Source organism: Haliaeetus albicilla, chromosome 23, assembly GCF_947461875.1.
Source record: "Haliaeetus albicilla chromosome 23, bHalAlb1.1, whole genome shotgun sequence".
NCBI lineage: Eukaryota > Metazoa > Chordata > Aves > Accipitriformes > Accipitridae > Haliaeetus > Haliaeetus albicilla.
Window position 1 is genome coordinate 15970732 of NC_091505.1, and position 20838 is coordinate 15991569.

The following is a 20838-nucleotide window of genomic DNA, read 5'->3' on the forward strand; positions in this document are numbered from 1 at the left end:
ACGTTGTTACACATTATTGCAGATTTGACTGTTACACACTTAAAAAGAATTGTTTCTTGAGTTGTGGACAAAGTGTTTTGTGTGAACTAAAGTCACAGTCACGTGAGCATCTGGCTTACACAGAAAGGTTAAAATTGCACAACAGCTTCATCAACTTTGGTCCTGCGGAAACTGCTGCATGTGTACCTGCTCTCAGACTGCAAAGGTTTCACTTTTTTTTTTTTTTCCTGTAGTGTCTTGAAATCTACTTGAGAAGGTAAATGTATGCGAGGTACTTCATGCCTAGTGCTTCTGTTTCAACGGGCACTTGCAGTATGTGTTTGAGAGTGGGACGACTCTCTGCCCACTATCCATGTTAAATTTAATACCACTACACCCTTGATGGGTCCTTCACATTTGCTGATTTTACTACAGGGTTTGCTTTAAAGTCGAGAAGAAATAGCTGCTTCTGTGGTCCTTTCATTTTATGAAGTTTTTCTTGTCTAACAGAGCACTTTAAATTGTAGATTTTCCAAGAGGTGAAAAGCAGTGATATCGCTAAAACATTCAGAAAAGCAATTAACAGGAAGGAAGGAATCTGTGCGATCGGGGGGACCTCGGAGCTCTCCAGTGAGGGGACGCAGCACTCCTACTCAGGTAATGCTCTGCCTTTCAGCTCCTCTCTTGGGTGAGTGGAGGCCGTATGCTAAAAATAGTAGATTTCTACTGCCCTGCCGTGTGCTATGCTTTTGTTTTCTGATAGCTGAATGATCTCACGTCAAGGTGAGAGCAGGACAGAATTAGAGGGTAATGCAAGATTAGCAGTGTGTAGATTTATTGTGTGCTTATTTGTTTTAACTGTGCTTGCTGTTGAAGTCCTTGTGCCACACTTGAATATAATAAAGTTGTTGAGTAATAAGTAACAGGAATATTCTGGTAATTGGAAGTGAAAGTCATATTTCTTTAAACTTGTGTAACTAATAAAATAGTGTGGTAATGATAGTGGGGCTTTTATTTCCCTGGGCTATTGTACACTGATTCTTTTGGGAAAATCTTTGCTATGTTATGAAAAACCTGTATTAAATTTACAATTGGTTATCTTAGAGGAAGAAAAATATGCCTTTGTAAACTGGATAAACAAGGCCCTGGAAAATGATCCCGACTGTAGGCACGTTATTCCAATGAACCCAAATACAGATGACCTGTTCAAAGCTGTGGGAGATGGGATTGTGCTATGGTAAGTCATGATGGCTCCTGAATTAAAAAAAAAAAATTAAAAAAAATCACCAAAATAAATTCCCAAAACTTAGTTAGGGGATTTTTTCATCCTATTCTAGGCTGGTTTTTTTGACTAGTGTGTGTGCATAATGCTTTGACATATAAAAAGGGCCTCAGTCACCCAGGCTTTCATTGTCATTGTGTGATGCTTCAGCTTTGATGCCAACTTCACAAGCTGGTATTTTTGTCTAGTGTTTTTGCTTGGGCTTGAGACTGACTTTGCTGACGGGGAGAAGGTGCCTTGCAGGAGCAGAAGTTGTCCTGGTACAAACTCGGCCTGATGCTAGGTAGCTTGGGGGAAGGCAGATGTGTTAAATAGCCATTTTCTTGGATGTTTAGACAGATGGTAACCTCTGCGGGAATGTTAGCGACCTTATTAATTAACCTGAAAATGGATTTTCTGGGAATCCTCTTGTTGCTTTTGGTAATAGCTGCACAAGTTAGTAACTTATTTTGCTGTGCACTGAAAACAGAAGGCACTCAGGGCTGCTAAACACCAGCCACCTTCTATGTATGGGATTTCTTTTGGTTTTGTGTTTTTGGTTTGTTTTTTAAATGTAAGTGAATTAATATAGCGGAGAACTGGATCAGCCTGGAATTTCAGTCACTCTGTAAATACACAAAAGATGTTTAGTGGGCTGCCCATTGCCTTTCATTTGTTTTCTTTTTTTTTCCTTTAGCTTGCAATTTTTTTGTTTTTTATCACCCCAGTTTCAAGTAAGTCAGGTCTTCAGGTGAAGACTGAACTGAGTAGGAAGTAGCTTATAATGTAAAGTAAAAACTTGCCATGTTTTCTGTTGACTAAAAGTTCATTGCGCTTGTGTGCTCCCCACTGAGCTCTCAAAGTGTTTGTGCTTTTTTGGGGCAGTTTTTTCTTGCCAGCAGTAGTACACCTTTACAATAGGAGGAAGCGTGTTGTCTTACTAGCATCTGCAGTGGATGTCAACAGAGCAGCGAGTCTTCACTAGTTCAGTGACTGTGCTGTGAATAATTCATGTGCTCTTTTTGCTACAGTAGCTGAGATCAGTAGTGGCCAGTAACATGTTTAAGGTTTCAGGCTTAGCTATTAGTTACAAATACATTCTTGATAACGTAAATATTAACTTCTGATTTACACAACCTTGATTTAAAAAAAAAAAATACACAAAACCAAACAGGCAAAAGGAAATGTACTGTGGTGAGTATTGTAACAGTGCATTGAGTTTTATTGAGATTAAATACTAAATGTTGTTCAAATATTATTGTTTTTCCTCCTACCAGCAAAATGATCAATCTTTCTGTTCCGGACACGATTGATGAAAGAGCAATTAACAAGAAGAAACTCACACCGTTCATAATTCAGGTATAATACATTTCTGTATTTTTGCTGAAATTCATATTCAGATAGAATTAATGAAAACAGCACTGTGGCTCGAGGCATTATTGTGGAACTCTGGAAAGGAGTGGGTTTTATTAGCTTGCATTTAATTATTAAAGGCAGTTTTGTACTGTGCATAGTTGACAGTGCTGTGAATACAGTTCAAAAGACAAAAATGCTAACTTAATGACAAAATAGGTAAAATGGCTGAAATGCTGTGCGCACCTGATATTGCTGCGGTGATTATATACAGTGCTGTCTTTTTAAAACAATATGGTTATTGACGTTGTCTATGAATCATTTCATAGTACAACAGGTTGTTTTTGCGAGGATGCCTCTGCGTGTGTGTGCGTATAACTTAACACTTCTCTAGCCTTATTCTTGTTGACACCTCTAGTTGCAACTCAGAGGCTGAAACTAAATACCAGAGGCTGAAATTAAACCCTGGTGCTTAGTTCAGTTCTTATTGATTCAGCCTGCTGCCACCACAGCTCCGTTAAAACTTCATCCGGAGAGTGGCTGGGAGCGTTTCCTCCAAGCTGCTGCTGTTGGAGCAAGGACGAGGGGGAAATCTCCACTTCACTGGTGCTGGATGAAAGGCAAAGCAGCATCTCCCCTGGCTGTGTCTCACTCACCTGTGCTGTTTGCAGGAGAACCTGAACCTGGCGTTGAATTCTGCATCCGCCATCGGGTGTCATGTTGTCAATATTGGTGCAGAGGACTTGAGAGAAGGGAAACCCCACCTGGTCCTTGGGCTTCTTTGGCAGATCATTAAGATTGGCTTGTTTGCCGACATCGAGCTTAGCAGAAATGAAGGTAAGCGAAACTAAGTGATTACTTTTAAAGCATGAACATGGCGTTGCTTGCGCTGTCAGCTCCAGCCCCGTCGCTGCTTCTTCCCTCCCCTCCTCTCTGCTGAAAAGGGGGGTACTTGTCTTTGGGTTCATCAGGGCATGCGCCAAGCTGAGTGCTCTCCAGCCTGTTTATAGCTGTGAAGCAGGTCCAGGCTGGGTGGGTTGTGCCGTCCTAGTAATGTGTGTCGGCCTTGGAGAACTGGCTGAACACAAGTCTGTAAGTCAAGATGCATCTTGGCTCAAGCCTTGTGGTGAGAATGTGTGTGTTGCTTTGTGATGCCTCAGGCTGGGCAGGCTCTCCCGGTGTGCTTTGGCCAAAGGTATGTAATGGTGTTGGGAGGTGGCAAAAGCTGCTTGCATCCTTTTCAGATTATAGTCAACTGCACATCTCCTCAAAAAAAAAAAAAAAAAAAAAAAGGGGTTCAGGTCTTTGAGAATATGCTCACAATGACTTGGTTCTCCTAAAATCCTCCTTACTACTGTCAGTGGTGCAGCTGAGCTCTCACTTCCTTCTTAGCAGTGCTTTCCCCTTGTGCTTGCTTGGCCCTGCAAGACAGCCTCCAAAATTTAAAATTTTCAAGTCATTCAAAAAGCTCTGTTATTTGTGCATGGGCTGTCAGAGCACCCAGATGGATGGAGGGGCTTCAGTGTCTTTTATTTAAATTTCTCAATTGTGAAGTGGTAACATTGTTTGGCTTGGATTGAAAATTCATGGCAAGGGAAGCAGCGGCCAGCTGAAAGGGTACTTATTTTGGCTTCTCTGGCTTTTTTTAACAGTCCATATGAAACTGCTTGGAAGCACTTCTTAATTGAGATAAAAGTACATTTACATTTAGCTTACTGTCATCAGCTTAAAAGACTGCACATAAAATCCAGAGAATTTTGTGATACAAAAAAATGGAAAATACTTTTTGCACAGTTTTCTAGATCATTCATACTCTTCTCTGTGTAACAATTAACTCAGGAAGACTCCACTAATACCCAGATTATTTTGACTTAATCAGTAGTTGGTATTGTCCCCCCCTTCTTCCCCTGAAATATTGCTGCAGCTCTAATTCTGGCATGCAGGTTTGGCTCTTGAAAATTCCTTCCTTCCCCTCACAAGTGTTTTTCTTCTAGCACTGGCTGCCTTACTTCGTGATGGTGAAAATCTGGAGGACCTTATGAAACTATCCCCAGAAGAGCTGCTCCTACGATGGGCCAACTTCCACTTGGAAAACGCAGGCTGGCACAAAATCAATAACTTCAGCTCGGATATCAAGGTACTGAGAGCTCTCCTGGCCTGCACGTGCCTGGGAGAAGGTTGGGAGCCAGCCAGGGCCGTGTTTGCATGTGTAGATGAAGCCCTCCATCTGCGGACAGGACCTTGCTTAGCCTTAATACACTGAGTGGGCTTAACAGGGGTTTTATGGATGGTATATTTAAGGTACCGCAGTGCTGTTCTCTCTTGGCATGAGGTTGAGTCCAGTGTTGAACTGTCTGAATGTTTCCTCCAGTGCTAGTGGGATCCTGCTGGAAAGCTGTTTCATGTTTTAATTGAGTAGGAAACTGATATTACTCATGTGTTTTCAGATGTTCTTAATCCATCTTTTTTGATGGAAATAATTTTTCAATGGCATGTAGCTCACTCAGGGTGAAATGCTTAACTGCGTCCCTGGAGAGTGTGACTTCCACACACTCTTGGCAGGTGATGGCATTTAATCCAAAAGGTAATGGGCTGGAGAGAGGAGGGGAAACAAGACCTGTTATTCTTTACACTGGGCTGAGTAGAAATGGGAGCAGGGAGTCTTACAGCTGTTTTTCAGATGTGAGGGGGTGGCTGTCTTCTCTCAGCACTAGTGAGAAATGGAGGATGGTGACTCCTGGTCAGTGTAGGGTTTTTGGACACTGGTTTCAGCAGGTTTCTGGAGTTAATTCACATGGCCAGCAGTTTCAAGGAGGAGAAAGAGGACCGAAGTGGATTCCAGGTTAAAGGACTGTTGGGGTAGAAAAAAAATTTGACAAATGAGGTGCATGGGGAGCTCAGAGCTACCCTGTGTGCGTGCAAGCGTGCACACACACAGTCACTCTTATTTACAACTTCAAAATTACTTACAGCTTTGCTGATAGCTGTTGGCTTGTCTGGTGCAACCCATAGGCTGCCAGGAAATGCCTGAGGTCCTTCTTAGTGCTGAGGACTAAAAGGACTTGTAGTTGATAATTAATTACTGCAGCTATTTGCTCCTCCTGGTTTGTGACCATCCCTGGCCTCTCTCCTTTAAGTTATTCTACCTAATGGGCAGGCACAGGAGAAGACACTCAGACTTCTTATAATCAGCTTTTTGCTTGGACTTTGTCTTTGCTTACCATTCTCATTGTTGCTGTGGCAGTAGGAAGGGCTGCCTTGGGGCGTCTGGTGTGAGGGCCATGGGAGTGAGCAGCACGGGGTCCCTGCCTCCTCCAGCCATCAGAGAGGAGGCTGTGACGCTAGAGCTTGCAGCAAAGGCACCTTTCAAACAGTTAAACCCCATAATTTTAATCTTAAATATTTCTAACCTTTTCTCTTTCTGTTTCCTTTTCTGCTGCCTGGATTTCTGCCATTATGCTCTCTTTTAAGCTTACAGATTTTGGTAATTCAGTAAAGGTACATAAGCCAATTATGCACAGTGACTTGTTAAAGATGAACCTGAAATGAATTGTTACGGTGTATTCACTGTTGTGTGGGAAACCTGAATTTTCTTTTTCATCCATTTCAGGATTCCAGAGCTTATTTCCACCTCCTCAATCAAATTGCACCTAAAGGGCAGAAAGAAGGAGAGCCTCTGATCGATATTAACATGTCGGGTTTCAATGTAAGTATTCAGGCTGTTGTGTCCTCATGCTTTACAATCATGCTGCACCTGTACCCTACAATTGCCCCATGACATTTAGGTAACCTGGTATCTTAATTTCTAGGGCATGTAAAGTGTCAGTGGGCATGTGTGCACCTTGGGTATGTGCTTAAATGAGCGGTTGTTGCAGGCCTGATCACTACCCACCTATTAACATACGTGATTGAGATCAGTTGTGGTTTTGCTCTATTTGGGAGCATGCTGACTTCTGCTTTTGAACCACCAAGTTCAAAAAGCATAAAAGTTGGAAAGCATATAAACTTGGAAAGCACCTTGCTAGGAAAAATACCAAGACAAACCAGGACTATTACATCCAGAGCAGCAGGAATTAGTGTGCATGTTTCATCTCTTTGTTTGATTAGGGACTCATGCTAATGGGTGGAGTTGTGACATTGCCCCAGGTAGCATCAGAAACTTCCCATCTGCTTTGTACCCCGATCTCTTCCATGACAGCTCTTGTCCATTGCATCCCTGGCAGGAAAAGGATGACTTGCGGAGAGCAGAGTACATGCTTCAGCAGGCAGATCGGCTTGGCTGCCGGCAGTTCGTCACGCCAGCTGATGTGGTCAGTGGCAACCCCAAACTGAACCTGGCCTTCGTTGCCAACCTGTTCAACAAGTACCCAGCACTTACCAAGCCTGAAAACCAGGACATCGACTGGACCCTACTAGAAGGTGATGGCCGTATCAGTCACAAAATTAGCAGGAGGGAAATATCTAAAGTAAACACTTGTGTCACAAGAGGCTGTGCCCAGTGGAGGTATCTCCATTGAAGTAACACCTATTATTTGACGCTTCAGTGCCGCAGTGGTTGTTTACTCATTTGTGGCAGATGAGAAGGGTACTTGACAGCCTGTTCAGCTTTCTGACCCTGATGTGGAGCCTGAGCCTGTAGGAGCACTGCCAGCAGCCTATAAGTCCCCATGCCAGGACTGGAAATTTGGTTTTGCCATTTCCTGCGGCAGGCAGGAGCAGCTCAGTAATGCAATGAGATGTTCATGGAAGCACTAATTCTTGGCAGAACTGGGATTAGGGCTTTGGCTGCCTGGGTCCCAGACAGCAGTTAGCTAATACCCGTGTGAAAGACCTTCCTGCTACTTTTTCTTGTAGAAAGTGCAAAAGTCACGTTCTAAGGCCTGGAGAAATCAAACTGATATCCAAAACTAGATATCAGGGCAACCCTCTTCCTTTGAAAAAAATTATGGCAGAAAAAAAATACCCTTTTTCTACTCGAAAACCTAACTGATAAGCTATGCTGCTCAAAGCTCCCTGCCTTGCAAGGTGGAAAACCCTGCGCAGCTTTGAGCTTGCAGAAGTTGCATGAATCTGTTTTCTCTCATCTAGGAGAGACGCGTGAGGAACGGACCTTCCGCAACTGGATGAACTCCCTTGGTGTGAACCCCCATGTAAATCACCTCTACGGGTAAGCGTTAGACTCTTGGGAGAGACCCAACTAGATCAGACTAGAGATGTGCCCCTATCAGTGTGCTGCTGCCCACAATGCTGAGCAAAGAGCTTGAGAAAGGGTGATGTAGAGAGCGGGAGATGCTCTCTGTACCCTCCCTGCAGTCTGTACCTTAGGGATTTCTGAGGCAGCACTTGGCACACCAGCAATTGGCTTTAAGGGCTGAAGGCAGTTTGTTTATTTTCCTCTGTCTTGTGTAAATTGGTACCCTGAGATCCCAGTACAATTATATATGCTTGAGCAACTGCAGTAGGTGACAAGGAATTTAGTTCCAGTTGCTCTGATTTAAGGGCTTAACTAAAACATCATAGTTAAGAGGCAAGATACTCTGGGTCCCTGTAGTCAGTGGAAAGAGGTGGCTACCTTTGGATTTTATGTAGCAAAATTCTTGCCTGGATCTGTTGATGACTACCATGCTAAAACCTGCTTCAGCTTAGTAGCTAGCTGATATTAAGCATAGAGCATTTCTGCTGCCCTGAAAGCTACAAAATGTTTTGAATTTTTTTCTTTTTAGGGTTGTTGAAATTGCAGCAACCTGTAGAGCAGTAATTATTCATGGTGTGACAAAGAGTGCATTTAAATCTTGAAACATTGGGCTTAATCAATGTTTTCCACTTTAGCGATCTCCAAGATGCACTGGTAATACTACAATTATATGAAAAGATCAAAGTTCCTGTTGACTGGAATAAGGTTAACAAGCCTCCGTACCCTAAGCTTGGAGCAAATATGAAAAAGGTAAGCATTTCAAAAGGCTTTAAAAGAAGCCATGGACACCAAAAATTCCTATTTGAGGCATCCAGTCAAGTGAGTTTATTTGTGAGTGATTTTCCGTTTAAATTCTTTTCCTGTGTAGCTAGAAAACTGTAACTACGCTGTAGACTTGGGAAAGCATCCAGCTAAATTCTCCCTGGTTGGCATTGGAGGACAGGATCTGAATGATGGAAACCCAACACTGACACTAGCCTTAGTCTGGCAGTTGATGAGAAGGTAGGACCCATCTCAAACATGTAAAACTTGTGAATGGAGTACAGAGTTTGGGAACTTTTTTGCTGGGAGAGCACTGCAGCAATGGAACAGGTCACCCAGAAAGATTGTAAAACCTCTGTCCTCGGGGGGGTTTCTGAGACACAGCTGGACAAAACTGTGGCAGAGTTGATCCTGCTGCACATAGGAGGCTGGAGCAGAGACCTCCAGAGAATCCGCTGGTGGATCTGTGAACATCCTGCTGACCAGGATCACCTCTATCTCACCTGCTCAAGTCTGGCCCACATGCAGAAACCCTAAGCAAGAACATTTACACAACTTTTATGTTCTAATTTTTAATTGGAAATTGAGAGAGAAGCATTACAGGGCTGCTTTATAACCCCCTTCTGCATAGGAATGGGGGGAAGGAGAAACATAATATCAGATGAAGTTGATCATCCTTTTTCGTATCTATTTCTGAAGAATTCTAAGATGATACAAGTATATAATATATAAGTGTGAAATAGCAGCATGGTAGCTCCTTATTTGGCATTAGAGGTCAGAATGCTAACTCATGAGCTGATCCACACCTTTCAAGTAATGTGTTACCCCTATGGAGAAAATGGTCAAGGGTAAAACAATTTAACAATGTCCTGAACTCAGGCATTTTGTGAACTCATATTAAAGGACTTGAAAGGCTAGAAAGACTAAATGCTTTAACAGAAATCACACTTCAGATAAGATATATGATTCTTTTTTGCTAAACGAGTTTAAAAAAAAACCCAACAAAACCCAAGGTGTGATTATGTGAAGACTTTCCAAGCTGCCATGGGCTCACATTGCATCCTGGCTGCGCGCTCAGCAGGGCTTTGCCCAGACTCTGTGCCTAATCTTGTTCTCTCTGCTGGTTCTCAGGTACACGCTGAATGTCCTTGAGGACCTGGGTGACGGTCAGAAAGCTAATGATGACATTATAGTCAGCTGGGTAAACCAGACCCTGAAAGAAGCTGGCAAGTCCACATCCATCCAGAACTTCAAGGTGCAGGTTCCCCTCTTGCATCCAAAAGGAGAGCGGTGCTCAAAAAGTATTTCCTTGGCTGGAGGAACAGCAGGGTCATCTTAGAAAGGGGTTTAAACAGGACAGTCTGTGCTGGGAACAAAGTGCTTCAAGCTACCAGAAAGGAGACATTTTAGGACCGTCCATGGTGGGGAATAGCAGTGGGGCAAGAGAGCTGATGGGGTAGCAGAGGAGGGGAGGGTGGCTGGGCTCTGGGGCAGAGGTGGAGGCTGAGATGCTGGCAAGCATAGGGGCTGGAGCTGGCAAGTGTTCGTAGGTGAACGTTGTCCCTTGGGGTCTGGTCAGTGGGGCAGACCTGCTGCCTGCACATCAGTTACTGCTTCGTATTTTCAGAGCACCTGCAGTAAATTGGAGTAGTGATCTTGTACTATTACCAAAGGTGAAGCAGCAGTTTGGTTTTTCCTGTGGTCCAGCTGGGAATAATCACTTAACACTGCTGCTTTGAAATCGCTTGTTTAAAGCTTGTTTTGTTGCACGTTGCAGAGGAGCTGAATTGAGGTGAGAAGTATGCTTTAAGGATTAGACATTCATCTTTACTTGTCTATCCCTGTGTTCTCTAGGACAAGACTATCAGCACAAGCTTGGCAGTTGTGGATTTAATTGATGCTATACAGCCTGGTTGTATCAACTATGACCTTGTAAAGACGGGTCATCTATCAGAAGATGACAAACAAAATAATGCTAAGTAAGTTTGCTATGTCAAAAGCTGTTTTGCATCGAAAGAGTGCACCTTCTATGTGCTGGCCTTAAGCTGCAAGTGTTTTTACTGCAGTTTATTGCTGTGGTTTTCAATCCCTTTTAGACAGGCAGCACTTCTTGAAATCTAATTGCTGTCCTTGCCTGTAACGCTGGAGGGAGTAGTTGGCTGGACTCTCTTGCTTATTGAGAGAAACACAGAACAGCCCAAGCAGTTCTTAGCAATGATATTCTGTTTCTCACCTGTTTGTTCAGGCAGGTGAAGTGCTCAGCCAGTGGCTGAGGGTTTTGAAACTGAGCCCTTGTATATCTCATGTCTTGTTGAATCATCATAGGTTGTCAAGTTTAGAGTATGCCTATTAAAACATGCCTTTGAAATGTGTGTTCTGCGACTATTCCACGGTGGCAGAATGACAGCAAAGTTTCTTGCAGATAATAGCCTCCCTTGATTATTCTTAAAGAGCAGACAGAAGGGGAAATGTAAATGTTAACTGATTAATCCTTGGTTATACATGCTATCTATTAGCCCTAACAAATATTAATTACAATTTTTTTTAACTGTTGGTAAAGTGGGCTTGACATTCAAAGGTCAATTTGCGCATTAAAGGCACTTTCCTCTACTGTGGAAAAGGCATACAGCAAAAAATCAAAAAAACATATATAAAACAAACAGATGTGGTGTGATTGGACTGTTGTACATCTTGAATCTTAATAAAGAGGATAATAAGTGAAATTGTGTTGTATAGGGCAGGAGCTGACTTGTCATTTATTGGTAGCAGTCTCAGTGCTCACCCACTCATCTTTCCATGGTGAATAGGTATGCTGTGTCCATGGCAAGAAGAATTGGTGCCAGAGTTTATGCTCTTCCAGAAGATCTTGTGGAGGTGAAACCGAAGATGGTCATGACCGTGTTTGCCTGCTTGATGGGCAGAGGAATGAAGCGAGTATAAAAGGGTTGATCCATGTAAAGGAAAAAAAAATAACAAAAACCGAAACGCAACAAAAACCCAACCTGCCACCCTGGGTGCATGAGTAGCAGATCAGCTGTGACCACGTTGAAATGCTGTTGGCCTAGGAACTATTGAAGTTCAAAGGACTTTGTTTTGCTTTGCAAGACAAACTCTTATCAAAATTCTCAGGGAGAGGAGTTTTAACCAACAGACGTGCTCTTTTCCCAAAGGAAAGTTTAACTTACCAAGTGCTCATAGAAATGCATTCATAACAGACCTGCATCTTGCAATACTGCTCTGGAGCTGTTTTTCACTCCATTATTTCTCAGATACTTGGTGCGTGTTTTTCTTACCCCTGAGAGCTATAAGGTGGTTGGTATGAGTTGTAATGGAAAAAAAAAAAAGTAATTTCTATCTGCAATCCAGGTTAATTTCTGTCATACAGTCCAAGCATATTCTAGGTTTGACCACTTCCTTAACTTTGCAAATAAAGCTACAGTACAAGTTGGGACCTGCAGGCCAGCTCGCAATGCTAAATGAGAAATGTGTAATTAGGAAGATGGATCTTCCTCTGGTATTCTTTGTACATGGTGCTTTTTTTTATACATCTAACTATTTTGATTACTTTACCAATAAAGCATGGCAGTTTTTTCTCTTGCTGCTTATAAAAAGGTTTTTTTTGTTATTTTGTTTTGGTTTTTTTAAAGTTATACTATATATGAGAATACCACCATCCTTGGACCTCTCGCAGTAATGTATGATATCATGTTGCTGATGGCACGGTTACACCTGAGAATGGAAGTGAATGCATTTTTGTATGCATCTTGGTTCAGTTCTGTGCACCTAGAAAATAATTTTTACAAAAATCTGCATGAAAACTATAACTTTTTTATTTAAAATGCTGTTGGATATAAAACCATACTACATTGTGGGGAGGTTTGTGCAGGGAAGAGGCAAATGTTATAAACAGCAGGGTTCAATAAACTGAGCAGCAAGTGTGCTGGAACATAAAACTATTTTTACAGATAAAAGGAAGCGTTGTCGCCAAAGAAGGAAGATGCTGTATCCATAGGATTTAATATTATCTTGCTTTGGCAAGCTGTTTGCTATATTTTGAGATCGTATTGCTATTCCAAGCTATTCAAAGTGATGTAATATGGTGGCAAAGCATTAGTTGAAATAAAAACATTTAAATACATGCTTCTCTCCTTATTTACACAGACCCAGCATGGCAGGCTGTCCTCAGTTGCTTTTAGCTTTGCTTTGGTTGATGTTTTTGTTTTGCGCCAGATCTGTTGATCTGTCTGTAAGATACCCTAGAATCAGGGTGTGCTTGAGGAGCTCTTGTTTTTTAGAAAGGGCACTGGCAGTGCAGTTATTCTCAACCTGTGTTTTAGCGAAGCTTTGCCTTTGTCGTAGCTTCTGTAAAACCTTGCTCTTGAAGTCTTCTGTGCCCAAAGATGATGTCTGCGGGTGTAGGGGAAGAGCCCCCGTAGGGCAAAACCCAGGAGGAGGAAGCAAAGTTGTTCCCTGTGTCAGGGACTTGCCATCCAGGCTCTTTCCCAGAAACCACAGGTCTGGGGGTATAGTGGCAGCTGACATGAGTCTGGCATGATTTGAGTCTTGGGGGGCTGTGGTGGGAGAGGGGGTGTCCAGCAGCCACTGGCTTTTGGGGGGGGTTGATTTCCCTACTCACTGTGTCCACCAAGTCTGGAACAGGGCTGTGGGTGCTGGAGGGATGTGGTGTTCCCAATGCACCAGTTCCTTCACTCGTGCAGCCCCTGCGTGAGAGCCTGGGTGTCTGGTGAGCTTTGCCAAAACAGTGGCCTGACGGCGCAGAAGTCCCCAGAACCACCAGTGGCTTTCATGAAAATCAAGAAAAATTTGTGTGAGACTGGTGTCATGTAAACAACCTTCTTTGACCTTGACTACATAAACCTGGTCTGGATGTCCCCCTCCTCACCTGTCTGGAATGCTTTTTTTTTGTTTTTTTCAGCGGTGAAAACAGGTAGGTGTGTTTTGTGCAAGAGGCATGTTGCAGCTTGTCTGCTGATGGAATGGGGATGAGTTTGTGGATTAACCCAGATTACAGGTTGGTGCCCGGCCTTCTCTTTGGGCATCATCTTGGTCAAACAAGGTGGCACAGCTGCGGGCTTAAGCCACTTCAAAACTCCCACAAGCCAAATGCTTGGAGGAGTGTGGGAGCCCAACTACCAATATGTCATTCCCCATCCCATGCTCCAAACTATCCTCTGGTGTAAAGGTGAGGGAGCTCTGTTCAAGTGCTATGTTGTCAGTGCTCCTGAACCATGTACATGATTGTGTCCTCACTTTTCTTTTTAAAGTGAGGAGAAAAAAAAGAAGAAAAAAAAAAAAACAAGCCCCTCTTACTGTGACCTTGTCCTCCATGAGGCTGCTGCAGAAGCAGATACTGCTGGAAAGAGATTTCTGTTGAAGCAGATGTTACATAGATCATCTGGAGCCCGTGGTAAGAATCGCATGGCTTCCCTTTGTTCCCCTCTTCGAGTTTTTCAGGTAATTAAGTGTAATCGTATTAGCAAGACTATCCGAGACCCGCAAGGCTCTGCCGTGGCAGCTCGGTGGGGTGACGTGGGTGTCGGTGGGCGCTGGATGAGTCCCCGGTGGCGCCGGTGATGCGCTGCGAACACGCGGGTCGTGCGGTAGAAGCTCCCGCCCCACGAGAGCTGCTCTTGGCAGCCAGATGCGCGGGTCCCCCGGGCGGCAGCAGCCCCTGAACGTGTCCCCAGCACAGGAGCGACGGAGAGAAGCCTGGGGCTGGGCTGCCATCCAGGGGCAAGCGCCCGGTACTGCAGCCGGCTGTGCCCGCAGGGCGAGGGCTCCCGGGCCGGGAGCGGTCCCCCCGGGTCGGGCCGGGTCGTGTCCCCCCCTGAACCGGGGTGCGGGGTCACCTGCTCAGGGTTGGGAGGCCAGGAGAGCGCAGGGAGCGGTTTGGAGCGTGGAGGACGGGGAGTCGCTGACGCCCGAAAACGCGGAGGGCCGTGATGCTTTGGGAATCGCAAGTTTGGGACGGGAGAGTGTGGAGATGCAGCTTCTTGGAGAAACTTTTGGGTTTAGCGCTTGAAAGATTATCTATTTATCTGCTTACCTTGCTTGGTTTGAAAATGGTGGTTGGAGTGAGATGCCCCCTCCTTCTTGGCCCCTCTTCTCTGGTCAGAAATCTTCCTGTGCCCCTCCTGCAGCTGGTGCTTCTGGGCTGCAATGCCACATACACGGCATCTTTCCTCATCTTTAACGGCCAGGTGCAAATCTGCTACTAGGTGCTGGTCCTTCAAAGCGCGTTGAGAGGTTGGTGCTGCCGGGAGCACAGCAGGGAACGCTCCATTAAAAGCAAAGGAAGAACAAGTTTATTTGAAGCAGCAGCTGCTTCTCTACTTGTTATGCCTCATGTAGGCTTCAGAGATGAAAGTTTATATGAGAGCTAGTTGAGTGATAGGGACTTCATTTTTCTATGTGTAGGAGATGAAAACAGGGCGGGTGAAAGGGAGGAATTTGGCAGGGAGCTGGAGAGGGGCTGGTGCATCTGAGAGGAGACATGCAGGCGTCTTGCCTGCCTGCTGCGGGCGTCAGGGCATGGGATGTGATGGCACCGGCTGGGGAGCGCTCACTCTTCAGAGAATGCCAGGAGTGTCAGCAAACCCTCTCAGTGGTTTATTGCACGAAGCCTCATGTACAGCCAGCTGGGAACTTTCCACTGGTAGAATTTTTTTATACGAAAATATGTAAACAAACCTTCCCACAGGAAATCGCGTATGTTTTCACTAAAGATGGAGCGATATACCGTAAGTAGAGTCATATCTATTCTGCTGAAACAGTGGTCTAGTGATTTATAGCACTGGGTAGAGGTATGGTATAATTAAGGTCAAAATTCTTAGACTTCGGAAGTGACCCGTGCATCTGTTTTTTCTTGCTTCTTTTGCCTCCTGGTACCAGGTTAAAGGGGGAAGAATGGATATGCTGATAATTACTGAATGGGAAAGCATCTCCTTGTACTGGATATATTTAAGAAACGGGTTAACTCAGAGAAAACTTTAGGGTCAAACCAAAGCAGAGATCTCACAGTGCAGGTCCAGTGCAGGGCAGGCAGGATAAACCTCTGTGCTTTCTCAAAAGAAAGCCCCTGGCAAGCAAGCTTTCAAAATAGTTTGTTTTCTGACAGGAGTCAGAGATGTAAGCTTTAGCATATTTCTTTGTTCCTGCAAGTCTTTTTGCTCTTTCATATACAATTATTTATTTTCATTTATTCAATTACTTGGTTTTGCTTATTCAATTACATCCTTTTGTTTCCAAGGTTTTTTTAGCAGTATCAGCTTTGTTCATGCTGAAATATTTATTTTTTTTTTTAAATAGTAGAGCTTGCTGCTGCCTTCATGAGTCATGTTGTCCTTAATCTCAAGGATTATCCTTCAAATGTCATTCCAAGCCCAGACTGCATCTTCAAGGCCTGTGTTTTTTGATGGAAGTTTTTCTTGTATTCCTTGCAAGTTTCATTTTTTTCTGGATAAATATGTAGCCACATGTTCTTCCCAAGCGTGCTGTGTACAACTTGTTAAGTATTTCTATTGCTGCTTTATCATAGCACGGAAGCAATTTAGTTGTGCTCCTGTTCAGAGTTTAATGAGGTGGTGTTGTAAAAGTGGAAGGAATATTTTCTGCAAGCATCCAGATGAGACAAGGCTCTCCTTCATATCAACTTTTCACCAATTTATATTTTTGAATGGAAAAATCTAATTTTGTAGGGACTAAAATATCTCTGAGGTGGATTTTGCTTGCTTGTTTTTACTTCTGCCTTTTTCTATTGCAGATCAATAGCAGAGTGTAATGTAAAAGCAAGAAACAAACTGGAGATTTTTTTCACTACCTCCCAAAGTATGTGAAGCTGAGGAAAGTGAGGATGGTGATGAATGTGCAAATAAAATGCTGAAACAGCACAAACAAAACGTAAGCAAAAATGTATTGACCATTGAATACTTCGCACAAATCTAATCACAAATCTGATAACCAGGAAGACACAGCATGCGTGGTTTTATTGTGCAGCCCTAGTTTGTCCCTTCACTGGTGCAACAGCAAAGGTTGGTCTCACTCTGCTCTCCAAGGCAGGTTTCCCTTGTCAAAATGTGCTGGTTTCTATGTTTTCAGCACTAAGCAAAGGTTTATTTCTCTCTTACCTCTTATCAGCTTGGGATAATTCTTCTAAGGATGGGCAAATGTGGTGTGTCTGCCACATGTTCTATTGCTTCCTTCTGTGAGTGCTCAGTAAACACTGGGCATGTCTTGTGGCAAGTGTTTATACAGTGATAAATGCTGAAGATCTGGTCATCTCTCTGGAATGTTATCTAGGTGCTCTTGCTTTTAGAAGTCAGGTGAGAAGTAATCACTGAAAGCATCTCAGAGAAAAAGCTAAAGAGCTGTAAAGAGCAACATTCTTTAGACCCGGCTGTGCTGCTACCAGCCCACATGGCTGATGGCAAGGTCAGACAAGGGAGGCAGCCGTGGTCAGCAGGGGTTCTGCTCATTGTGGCTTTAGGAATTACTAAATTCCTGAAGTCTTCCAATGGTGGAGAACAAAGAGACGCTGTGAGGCACAAATTCTGTCTGCGCAGATCGTGTCTTCTGTGCACTGGTGGCCAAAGTCAAGGGAAGACTATGCTAATTCTGCAGGACGGGTCTCTGCAGGCAGATTTACTCACTCTACCTGTGGTGCAATTTAATCTCTGCAGAAAATCCAGATCTGCGAAGTGCAAATAGCCAGGGTTGACTGTGCCTGGTGCCTGAAGGATGGGATTTGCCATCGCCGTTACTGTGAGCACCAGACACCTTGGTTGAGCACTGGCAAATGATGCTGCTGGTTCTGGAGGTTGTGGGACTGCTCCTGTGACCTGGCATGGGGAAATGCTTCCTGCAGACCAGAGGGGTTTCCCTCTGCAAGGAGCTCTGTGCCAGGCAGGGGTTTAGCCCAGCGAGGTGTGCTATCTGGCCAGGGACATGTTGCAAGTCAATAATCTTGCAAAGGAGAAAGCATCCAAAAATACTTAGTATTTCTGGATGTGAAGACGTCAGTGGACAAGGGAAGAGCTATGGATGTCATCTATCTGGACTTCTGTAAGGCCTTTGACACAGTGCCCCACAACGTTCTTCTCTCTGAATTGGAGAGATACAGATTTGATGGATGGACTGTTCAGTGGCTGAGGAATTGGTTAGATGGTCGCATCCAGAGGGTAGTGGTCAATGGCTCAATGTCCAGATGGAGATCAGTGACAAGTGGTGTCCCCCAGGGGTCCGCATCGGGACCAGTACTGTTTAATATCTTCATCAATGACATAGACAGTGGGATTGAGTGCACCCTCAGCAAGTTTGCAGGTGACACCAAGCTGAGTGGTGTGGTTGACGTGTCTGAGGGATGAGATGCCATCCAGAGGGACTTGGACAACTTGAGAAGTGGGCCCATGTGAACCTCGGGAGGTTCAGCAAGGCCAAGTGCAAGGTCCTGAACCTGGGTCAGGGCAACCCCCAGTATCAACACCGGCTGAGGGATGAAGGGATTGAGAGCAGCCCTGTGGAGAAGGACTTGGGGGTACTGGTGGATGAAAAACTAGACATGAGCCAGCAATGTGCGCTTGCAGCCCAGAAAGCCAACTGTATCCTGGGCTGCCTAAAAAGAAGCGTGGCCAGCAGGTTGAGGGAGGTGATTCCACCCCTCTACTCTGCTCTGTTGAGACCCCACCTGCAGTACTGCATCCAGCTCTGGAGTCCTCAGCACAGGAAAGACATGGACCTGTTGGAGCAGGTCCAGAGGAGGGCCACAAAAATGATCAGAGGGATGGAACACATCTCCTATGAGACTGAGTTGGAGTTGTTCAGCCTGGAAAAGAGAAGGCTCCAGGGAGACCTTATTGTGACCTTTCAATACTTAAAGGGGGCTTATAAGAAAGATGGGGACAAACTTTTTAGTAGGGCCTGTTGAGATAGGACAGGGGGTAATGGTTTTAAACTAAAAGAGGGCAGATTTGGGCAGTGACACCTTTCACTAGATCAGGTTGCTCAAAGCCACATCCAACCTGGTCTTGAACACTTCCAAGGATGGGGCATCCCCAGCTTCTCTGGGCAACCTGTTCCAGTGTCTCACCACCCTGGCAGTGACCTGGCAGTGTCTCCCAGCAGCTGGAGGGAGGCAGCTCAGGAATATGACACTGGTGTGATGCCATGCCAGAGCTCATCAACAAAATGTGGGGAGACACAACTCGTACAGACCATCCCTGAAACAAATGAGCTCTTTGCAGGGGTAAATGCAGAGCCATGTTACCTGAGGCTTGATACTGTGAGGAGCAGCTGAGTGATGAAATGTTTTACTGGGTGACATTTTCGCCCACTCCTCCAACACTGTCTTATACTCTAATAGCAAAGCACCTCATGTGCCAGCTGTGGGAAGCTACGACATGTTCACAGAGATGCTGATGGACTGAGCCTTTTCTAGGGACTCCAGATGTGCTGGAACACGTGCAATTTATTCCTACTTCAGCAGTACTCACAATATCCCCAGTGCAGGCTGAAGGCAGGAAGGCAGCCCTTCCCCGAGAGGTCACACATGGCTGTGGTCAGTCTGGAAATGGCCATGGTGGGGCCATGCTTCCTGGCCCTGCATCATCTAGCACAAGCCCCGGCCCTGAACTTGCTAATGTGAGCTTCTCCTCTGTACATGAACATTTATATTGAATTTTGATATTAGTGTTTCAGATTTGAGCATTGCCCAAGAATGAAAGCATTTGTTCCTATATAATAAAATCCTTCTATTTCCATATAAAACTCACCTATAATGAAAACCATTGTTCACAAACAAATAGTGAGAAAATAAAAAATTTATTTATAATTTAAACGTTGTCAAAATGTGGTCATGGAAGTGTCCCATCCCCTTGCAAAATACCATACGTGGCAGGCAAGTGCCAGCAGGATGAGCTTGCTGGGAAGAGTGGGGGGCCCAGAAGCCACGCTGGTCCTGGCTACCCTGCACTTGTCTTCACTTGCTGGCTCAGGCGGCACTGTGCAGTCCATCAGGTCCCCTGGCTGGGGGACATCGAGTGCCGTCATGTTGTGAGGGCCCAGGAAGGCACAGTGCAGCCCTTTGATCGCTCCCCTCTGCGTTGCGGTTCTCCGCCAGAACCAAAGCATCTTGCAGTTGCATTTCCAGGGATTGTGGGATAAAAACACGTACTTCAGTTTTGGCAGTTCAGCTAACAAGTGGATGGGGAGGGAGCTGAGGTTGTTCTTGCTCAGGTGAAGGAAGTGCAGCTTGTTTAAGTATGAGAAAGCAGAGTCTGAGATCGAGGAGATCTGGTTGTTGTTCAGGTACAAGTTTCTCAAGTTCAGCAGATGTCTGAAGGTGCAGTCGACAGCAGTGATTCTGTTGGCTTCAAGGTGCATGGTCTTGAGCTGGATCAACCCGTCGAAAAGCTGATTAGGCAAATCGGCGATGAAGTTGTGTCCTAAATTTAACATGCCCAATCTGAGAAGCTTTGTAAAAGCACCATTTTGAATGATCCATATCCGATTCTTCCTGAGATTCAGATCATACAGGCTTTCCAGGTCCTTCAGGGAATCTCTGCCAATGGCTTCTATGTGGTTGCCCTCCAGGGACAGCCTTGTGAGGCTGGAGAGGTTCCTAAAGGCTTGTGGGACATACCGCATGTTATTGGAGGCTAAATCGAGCCTTTCTAAAGAAGGCAGGTGTGAAAATAGAAGCGGGTGGATTTCGAAGATATTGCAGTGGGACAAATCCAGGCTGATGAGGTTTAATAGTCCTCTGAAAGTGTTTGCGTGCAGGTAGGTGAGGCGTGAGTTCCTGCTGAGGTGCAGCTCTCGCAGCTCGCTGAGAGAGTGGAAGGTCCCCGGGGACAGGAAAGTCAGATTGTTTCCATCTAGCCAGAGGCTGTGGAGGAAAGTCAGGTTTCTGAAGGTCTTGGTGGTGAGAATCCGCAAATAATTATTGGAGAGGTTTAGAGACACGGTGGATGCTGCTATTTCTCCAGGGAGGGCTCTCAGTCCAGCTCTGTTACAGTGGATAATCTCTTCAGGTGCACATTTGCACATGCTTGGGCATGAATCGGAGATATTCAGACTCAGTCCAGCCTTTGCTGCACAAGTAAATATAAATGTAACAAGAAAGAACATGACCAGTCACAAACCAGCCACAAGCCAGCCACTGCATCTAATACCTGATGGTTAGCAGAGAAGGAGGCAAGAAAAAGAGCATATACCTTTTGGATAGGTGAACCGCAAGCATTGCAGCGTCGTTTGGGCTGTGCTTTTAGTGCAC

At 44.8% G+C, this 20838-nt stretch overlaps 2 protein-coding genes across 3 annotated transcripts in view; one reads left to right on the forward strand and one right to left on the reverse strand.

The window, feature by feature from the left end:
- PLS3 (plastin 3) overlaps positions 1 to 12687 on the forward strand; it is a 55415-nt gene extending 42728 nt beyond the window's left edge. For both annotated transcript variants that reach the window (XM_069811365.1, XM_069811366.1), the window contains exons 4-16: positions 507 to 636; positions 1084 to 1216; positions 2518 to 2599; positions 3265 to 3430; positions 4588 to 4730; positions 6204 to 6299; positions 6817 to 7012; positions 7682 to 7760; positions 8423 to 8537; positions 8656 to 8789; positions 9681 to 9804; positions 10404 to 10528; positions 11357 to 12687. In XM_069811365.1, coding sequence (XP_069667466.1) covers positions 507 to 636; positions 1084 to 1216; positions 2518 to 2599; positions 3265 to 3430; positions 4588 to 4730; positions 6204 to 6299; positions 6817 to 7012; positions 7682 to 7760; positions 8423 to 8537; positions 8656 to 8789; positions 9681 to 9804; positions 10404 to 10528; positions 11357 to 11489 — 1656 coding nt within the window. In that variant the 3' untranslated portion in view covers positions 11490 to 12687. The remainder of the gene's footprint in view (positions 1 to 506; positions 637 to 1083; positions 1217 to 2517; positions 2600 to 3264; positions 3431 to 4587; positions 4731 to 6203; positions 6300 to 6816; positions 7013 to 7681; positions 7761 to 8422; positions 8538 to 8655; positions 8790 to 9680; positions 9805 to 10403; positions 10529 to 11356) is intronic.
- Positions 12688 to 19366: 6679 nt separating this feature from the next.
- On the reverse strand, positions 19367 to 20836 carry LOC104313197 (nyctalopin-like). Its single transcript, XM_009912029.2, has one exon. The coding sequence runs from the start codon at positions 20691 to 20693 to the stop codon at positions 19407 to 19409; it is 1287 nt and encodes a 428-aa protein (XP_009910331.2). The 5' UTR covers positions 20694 to 20836; the 3' UTR covers positions 19367 to 19406.
- Between the last annotated feature and the right edge of the window lie 2 nt (positions 20837 to 20838).

Bases quoted from the DNA above. Each gene is read 5' to 3' on its own strand.
- LOC104313197 (XM_009912029.2), bottom strand. From the start codon at position 20,693: ATGTTCTTTCTTGTTACATTTATATTTACTTGTGCAGCAAAGGCTGGA.